General features: G+C 35.7%; 1 protein-coding gene across 2 annotated transcripts; it reads right to left on the reverse strand.

Moving 5' to 3' along the window:
• Positions 1–314: 314 nt before the first annotated feature.
• Positions 315–4,969, reverse strand: LOC115714230 (DEAD-box ATP-dependent RNA helicase 22). Of its 2 annotated transcripts, none has more exons than XM_030642841.2 (8): positions 4,500–4,969; positions 4,100–4,387; positions 3,608–3,721; positions 3,030–3,469; positions 2,527–2,848; positions 2,026–2,178; positions 1,546–1,597; positions 315–666 (listed from the first exon to the last, which is right to left on the reverse strand). In XM_030642841.2, exons 1-8 carry the CDS (start codon positions 4,839–4,841, stop codon positions 608–610), a joined length of 1,770 nt encoding a protein of 589 aa, XP_030498701.2. In that variant the 5' UTR covers positions 4,842–4,969; the 3' UTR covers positions 315–607. The 2 variants fall into 2 exon arrangements, with proteins under 2 accessions (XP_030498701.2, XP_030498700.2); XM_030642840.2 differs by having other exon boundaries at positions 315–669.
• Positions 4,970–7,956: the final 2,987 nt, after the last annotated feature.

The raw sequence follows: 7,956 nt of genomic DNA on the forward strand, positions 1-7,956 counted from the left end.
TTTTTAAAACTTAATATATCAAATGAATAGTGCAGATTAAATCGGATAAATATTTCTTGTTTAAACTTTTTATATACAAAAATGCAATAAACTAGTTGATATTGTTTTTTAATTATTTTATCATTTATTTATAGTTAATTTATAATTGACATAAAATTGATTATATTATTATCTTTTTTTTATTATTATTTTGGAGTGGATTTACGTTGTGATATTACTTTCTTGTAAGTTTTTAGATATTTTCTCACACTTTATTTTTTTTATTTTTTTTAAAAAAATAAATTTTAAATTTATGAAAAAATGAAATTTGGATATCTAGTAACTAGCTTTTTCATAATCTATAGAAGTACTGAGCTCGTAAACTTAATATTAATACATTTATGGAGCCAACCCAGTCTTGTAAAAGGGCTAGGAGACCCCACACACTACTTTTAAAATACAGAAGACTATAATCAGACCATCGTGAGCAACGTACACTACTGCTTGGCCGGTTGTCAAAATCAGTCTATGAAATACAGTTTCACGATGTGGCTCATGCTGTCATGAAGATTTTAAGATCAGCATATGCCTATTTCTACTTTCAAGTGTCGAGTTCCTCGGAACCTGATCAATATGACAGAACAGTCTCCCCAATAGAAGATGTAGTCTCTGTGATCTTCACCGAGGCTGCTATAAAACATTACATTTTGGTTACAGCCCGTACATAGAATCATAACAAATCATATCAAGTAGGTGTTTTCAACAACTACTTTCTAAAGCTCTATCTGACTGCAGCTATTTTTTTTAGGAGAAATATCCTCCCTCGCACATAACTTCTCAAATTTTGTAGGTCCTTAAGTAGTCAATTTATAAGCCAATTTTACATAAGGTTAAGATAGGGTTATTGATGGCTGAGGGAAGGGTGGGAAAAAGGGCAGGGACGGACTCACTGAGGAGGGAGTTCAAACAAAAAAATACATTAAAAAAAACTAAATATTTCCCTTTTATTTTGATAATTATACTACAAAATAGTAAAAAAAAAAAACTTCCACAAAATTAAATAAATTATGATAATATTTATTAAAGTAGACCTATATATTGCCTGCACATAGCAAAAATTCTAATCCCGTTGAAAAAGAGTGTGCATGGGGTCAACCTAAAATCCCTGGGTTATGAGTAACAGGAGATACCATTTATCCAAACGTTGCAATCAAAAAAAAAAAAAAAAAAAAAAAAAAAAAAAAAAGGGATAGGGTTATTAAAATTGTTGATACTCAAGTGAAAGAAACTTGTTCTTTCACATTCAGCATTGGTAAGAGGTATCAAGCTCAAATTCTGTGATACTACTGATATGGATGTTCCTCGTATTATCTCAGGTAGTCTATGACAATTTGATGCATGTGCTACTTGGCGTAACACTAATGAGAATCCATGGGAAGGCAGCATCATCACCTTGCTTCTGATAACTACCCCCACAACATCCTAATGTTTTTTCCCCAGCCCCAGCTTAGCTCAGGTATCCAAAATAAATAAATATAAATAATAATAAAAAAAATTCATCTTTACCTCTCTTCTTGATTTTATTCCGGAAGCTTCTTTTCCTGCTAAACGCTGTCTCCTATTAGCCAGATGAAAATAAATGCGCATCAATACAAAGAATGAAAGAAACAATAGTTCTTTAAGCGCTCCATTTGCATTGTATGTACAGTTGAACCAATTAAATTTTTATATGTTCGGACAACATGATAATAAAGAATCTCTTTTGGACCTTCAAACTTAGCTAACATATATCTAGTATATTAGTTGTCTGCCCCCCATTAATTCATATTTATAGAAGAAAAAAACGATGTCTGATCAATATTCACTAAGTTGTTCCCAAGCAGGAGCTACAAAAAAATTACTGAAATTTTAAAGATTAAGTTGCAGGATAGAAAAAAAAAACCAAAGAAAACCAATCTATTCTAATCAGAGGAGAATGAAATATGTGAAAAAGAAAAATGTCACTTTACATGTATCAGAATTCAGAATAGTGAGTTCAAGAATTACCACAGACTGCCCAAGCTCCCCTGCGGACTGAACTGCAGCAACCAAGTCCCGGTTGGACTCAGTGTAAAAGCTAGTGACTAGTCCATATTGACCTGCTCTAGCCGTGCGACCAACCCTGTGCAAAAAGTCTACGGCCGAACTAGCAAAGTCTGCCTGGTATTATAAGGAAAGAAATACAACAGTTTATGTTTCAGTATAGATTAATAAATCTCTTCAAAAAATGTACCATATACCAAAATCGCAGATTTCTTATCTAAGGCCATATACCAATGGAAAGAAATATGTCTAATTTTGTAATCTCCATCCCTAAGAAAGCATTTAAATACATTCACTTAAATTTCCTAAAGCATAACAAGGACATTCATTTAAATTTCCTAAAACATTTCAAGCCATTCACTTAAATTTGCTCTATTTCTATGTTTGCAAGGAGCTTTCCACTTGCCTAATATTCTAACCAACAAATAGGCATGATCATAACTGACTTGCTAAAAGTAGACAGACCTGAATAACATGTGAGATATTTGAAATATCAACGCCACGTGCAGCAGCATCTGTGCACACTAGGACACCACCATTTTCTTGAAAATCATCTAATGTCTTTGAGCGCTCCTCCAATGAGCAATCTTTATGGTAACGATAACATTCAATTCCAGCCCTTCCCAATATCTTTGCTACTGCTTCTACAGCCTCTACTGTATTTGCAAAAACAATGGTTCGTTGACCACCACCTTCAACCGATTTTGAGTTGGAACCTTCATTCACAGCTCTTAACAGTTCGTCTACCTGAGTATCAACTGAGACTTCAACCCACTTCTGCTTTAATCTAAAATAAAAAAGAACCAAAAAGTTAATTCATGTGAAAGAAAAAGTTACTAAATGCTTCAGGGCAAATGAGGTCATTCAAAAACAGAAATTGGTGATAAGATAACATGATACGCTAGCCAACAAAAAAGAAAGAAATTAAGATCCCACTAAAATAGTAGTCAGCAAAAAGTGAACTTCACCTGGGGTTGTGACGATGAAGGTAGTTCCCACTGACCCAGTTGGCGTCTGGAAACATCTTTTTCAATACTGCACCAGCAGTTTTCTTTCCATTCACAGGAAGTGTAGCTGCTATAAAGATGAACTGTTTGCTACGTTCATACTCTTTTCTCACTCTCCTCCAGCCTGTCTTTTTGGCAGGTCCAGCATCAACTTCCTCAGGTAAGTCATCAACATCATCCTCAAAACTTTCCTCCTCATCTGAGATGATTTCTGTTTTTGAATCTTCATCATCCTCTGCATTTTGTTCTGATGATTTATCAAATACCAAGTGCATAGGCAACTTAGGTGTAGACTCTTTTGACCAAGACAATTTTTTTTCATCATAGCGTAGCATGTGTATAAGACGTATAACTTTATTCTGGAAGCCCCCACATAGAAGCATGTCGGCTTCATCAAACACCTAACAGGACAATGGTAGTACACACAAACACACACAGATTATCATAATATCTTCTCTCCCTCATAGGTAGCCTAACATGGTATGGTCATTGACTTAACGCGAAGTGAACAAAACAAACATACATGGCACAAAACTTACCACATATTTCACACCACGTAAAAATGCCATCTGACGACGTTTGTGTGGATCAATATTATTTAAAAGTGCAGCAGGAGTTGTCACAACTATATCTGGTTTATTGACCGGCCATCCCTAGAGCCAAAGAGAGAACCATATTACTAAAAGTACGTAATTTCAAAACGCACGGGAGAATCAGTTATACATTAACAGACACACAAGTGATAGGAACTAACTTCATTGTGCAAGAATTCAATAGAAAACCCAGCAATGAAACAGTAGAAAGGACTAAGTCATGGCTGCCATTGACACAGCCTTTGTATTGATTAAAAGAAGAAAAAGGAACAGCAGTAGGTTCACTACTTAGGACCTATGATGCAAAGAATAACCCTCGAATTCTACTTAGTATCCTATATGTACTATTATATTCACACACACTTAATACAAAGACCCATATCCCCTATTAATACTAGGGTCTAACACCAGAACAGAAGCAAGCACGTAATCATATACCTGTCGTCCGCAGACAGCTGCAGCTACGAGAAGTGGTTGACCATTGTCATCACAAAGACCATTTGCCATACGAACTACTTGTTCGCACAATGTTACATTTGGGCAGAGAACAAGACTAAGCTTATGGGATGGGGACTCTACTTGTTCAGTCTCAGTATTCCCCGAATCAACTTGGCCACTGCAAAGTCTATCAATTAGAGGGACAAGATAGCTATGCGTTTTACCACTTCCAGTTTCAGCGGCAACAACCACATCCTTTCCCGTAAAGATAGACGGTATGGTAGCAGCCTAATATGAAAACCATAACAACTACGTTATTCGTGTAATTTTTTCAGCAACCAAACAGGTGGTGGGCAAACACAACAGATATGAATTAACATGATAATGAGCCATAAAGTACCTGAACCAGAGACGGTTGGCCGAACCCGGCATTAAAAAGCGCTCGAGAAACCTTATCCGAAACGCCTAGCGATGACCATGAAACGCTATCCACGGCGTAAAAGGTATCGCTTCCAACTCCGTCGTTGAAGGCAGCTGTAACAGTTGTCCCAAATGCCCTGCACTGTATGTGGCCAGGTGTCTTCAGCCAAAACCAGGGGATTCGAAGCGACGAAGAATATGAGGCAGAATGGGAGAGAAATGAATATGAGTATCTTAAATGGGAGAGGAACTTTGACGACGAAGACGACAAAGGCGATAGGTTGCAAAACTGGAGTACTGCAACAGGCCGATAGAGAATCATTCTGGATAATAGATCAGTTCAAAATACGGCTTTTTTTATCAGTGAAGAAGGTGGAAAAGGAGTTTAACTTTGAGGGACCGAAGAAGAAGGAAGACAAACCCTTGCTAGAGGTTTAGAAATCCACATTACAACCTTTATCCAAAAATACATTTAACCAAATAAATTAGCTAATTAGCAATTTTTCTCTGAATTTTGACATATACTAAATCATGTTCCTTGAACTTTTTTAGTCATTAAAAATTGGGTTAATTTCACAAATGCACAAAAACAACTAAAAAACAACAAAAATACGGTTTTACGAAATTTTAAACATTTTTACGATTTTTTTGATTTTATTTACATAAAATACGGTCTTTTTATGTTGAAATTTTGTTCATTTATTGTTAATTTTTTGTTATATGTATGTTATTTTTGTTATTTTTTTGTTGTTATTTTGATGTTACTTTTATGTTGTTTTCTTGTTGATTTTATGTTGTTTTCGTGTTATTTTTTGAAAAACCGTAAAAATGTAAAAAAAAAAAAAAACATTCTTTGAACGTAAAAATGTAAATATTTTATAAAAAATGGTACCTTATGTAATTATTCCTTAAAAATTCTCCTTGAACTATTAAGATTGTTAAACTTAAGGACTTTTGTCTAATTTTAGTAAAAAAAATCTAATATGGATGAAAGTTCAGGGGGCATGATTTAGTACATATCAAAGTTTGAGGGGCATGACTTGGTAGATATCAAGGTCTGGGGAGCATGGTTTAGTACATAAACAATCACTGAAACTGTAAAATTGAATGAAATTAGACAAAAGTCCTTAAATCTAACAATCTTAATAGTTCATGGAGAATTTTTAACGGCCAAAAAAATTCAGGGGGCATGATTTAGTATATATCAAAGTTCGGGGGAAAAATTGCTAATTAGCCAATAAATTATATTCTAATTGACAAGTTACAAGTAAATAAATTTACTAAAAAAATTAAAATACTAAAAATATCAATCTATATATAAAAGATCTATATATCTTTATATATTAAAATTGGCTATGTAACAACAATTTTTGGTTTAACGTTTTGCTATTTTTATTTTGTTAATTTTAACAGAATCTAACCCCTCCGTTAACTTGTGCCATTCAATTTAAAATGCACTGTAGATTCCTCTTTCTTCTCCCTCAAACTCAAAATCAAAACCATTTTATGTGATATTCTTGATCCTCATTTATTGCGATTCTTTTTTATTTTTTCCAAAACTCATATTGCTGTTGCGATTTTTTTTCTCTTCCAAACCAATATTGCGAACAAAAAATTCAGTCATCTTCTTCTAACCCTACCAATAGCTGCAAAGGAGGGAATGCCGGTGAAAACCAGAGTCGATGATCCCTCTAAAGATTGACCCTTATCAACAATTTCAAGAGATTTTGCCATTTCTAGAAATTGGTAAGTTTTTTTCACTTCCTTTTACCATTAATATTTTCTCTGAGTTGAACTTAGCAATCCTTTATTTTATGAGTACCCTAGAAAATTCTCACTTTCAGATAATAATTGAAACTTAATTTGCAAAATTCTAATTCAGATTGAATTGAGAAATGTCAGCCAAACAATAAAGAAGAGATCAGTTACCAACTACAAATTCATTCCCTCTTTGCAGAACCCTATGGTACATATCTATAAGCAATTTTTCATGTTTGTGGTTTCTTTTTGGTAGATATGGCTGAGAATCATTAAATCCATATCTCCTAATGTGCCAATCTTCTTTTACTCCTTCTTCATTAAGCTTTGATCTCTTTCGATGATGGGGTCTTCTTTTTCACATCTGGTTTAAGTACTAAGAATGAAGATGGATACGATTTGAAATCTTCTAATGGATACGACTTAGTATCCTTGAAGTAATGTTCTAATGTTGGCATGTGTTTCCTATATACTGATTATCCTAACTTTATATATGTTAATACTGGATTTTTCAAACGGTTTGTTCTTCAGAGAGGTCAATGACCACTTCAGCTGGTGCCTTCTCTCTGGACGGGGTCTCACCGCCTTTGGATTTCTTGGCCGGAGGGGACAAGCTCGAGCTTCCCTCCACTCTCTTCTTTAAAGCCTCAATCATTTTCTAAGACATTTCTGGATGAAATAAAAATAACATAGTCAGAAAAAAGCATAAGAAATATGAAGGCAAGATAATCAAGAAGGTTAAATGCAAGATGGAGTGCTCTGCTGGCAAGAGTATTTTCCCGAACAAGCACGGATGGGGCATCGTCATCCGACGAATCTTCCTGCTCCTCCAGGACGGCTTTCCCCTTTCCTTCTACAAGGGTGGATGGCTGAGCAGGTAGACCAGGCTCTTTAATCTGGATTGTATGTTCGATGGGCCTTTGCCTGGTCGGGAGGGATTGTACGCGAGCTGTGCCTGCTGTAGAGGGATGTGCGAGATGGGGAGGCGTGACAGGGGGAGTGAGTTGTGCCTGCTGTAGAGGGACGTGTGAGACAGATGGAGAGGTGTGATAGGAAGGAGAGGTGTGTGGGGGCTCGCATGCGAGCCCATGGGGGCTCACACGCAAGCCGTGTGTGCTGGAGGGGGCCGTGCTAGTCACAAGTGGGGAGTGTGTCTGAGGGGTAGTGACGAGCCGTGAGTACACTTTGGAGGGATGCAAGTGTAGGGAAGGAAGTGAGGGCATATGGATAAGGGTGAAGTTGAGTAAGAACTCTGAGCACACGGCATGTGGAAGAAGGCATATACCCACGCCTTCTGAAACCGTGAATAAAGGGAGTACAAGTAGCGGCGACAACAGACCTACATGGTGTGAGGACCTGACCAAAGGTATGTTGGGTTTTATGCCCTAAATAAAACTCATTTCAATATAATCAGATTTACTTATTAATATAGATCAGAAATAACATTTAATGTTGCATGATTCACATGATTTATTTCATGATTATATGTACATAATGTATAAATTCATCTAAAACCCTTTTCACATACTTGATTCTGTTTATTGTGACGTCAACACATTGGAAAGTAAACATGACTATGTGAATAAAATTCCTAAATTTATCAGATATAGGGTTTTACTGATATGGTAATCTACAACAGAGTTTACTTGTATTTGGAGAAATGCTATGTTCTTTCCAGA

Source organism: Cannabis sativa, chromosome 4 (assembly GCF_029168945.1).
Source record: "Cannabis sativa cultivar Pink pepper isolate KNU-18-1 chromosome 4, ASM2916894v1, whole genome shotgun sequence".
In the NCBI taxonomy this organism is placed as follows: domain Eukaryota; kingdom Viridiplantae; phylum Streptophyta; class Magnoliopsida; order Rosales; family Cannabaceae; genus Cannabis; species Cannabis sativa.

Coding starts and splice junctions, on each gene's coding strand:
- LOC115714230 (XM_030642840.2), bottom strand. CDS start 4,841: ATGATTCTCTATCGGCCTGTTGCAGTACTCCAGTTTTGCAACCTATCG. Junction 4,388..4,499: donor GCCAACCGTCTCTGGTTCAG/GTACTTTATGGC, acceptor TTTTCATATTAG/GCTGCTACCATACCGTCTAT. Junction 670..1,545: donor GAATAAAATCAAGAAGAGAG/GTAAAGATGAAT, acceptor AATGTTTTATAG/CAGCCTCGGTGAAGATCACA.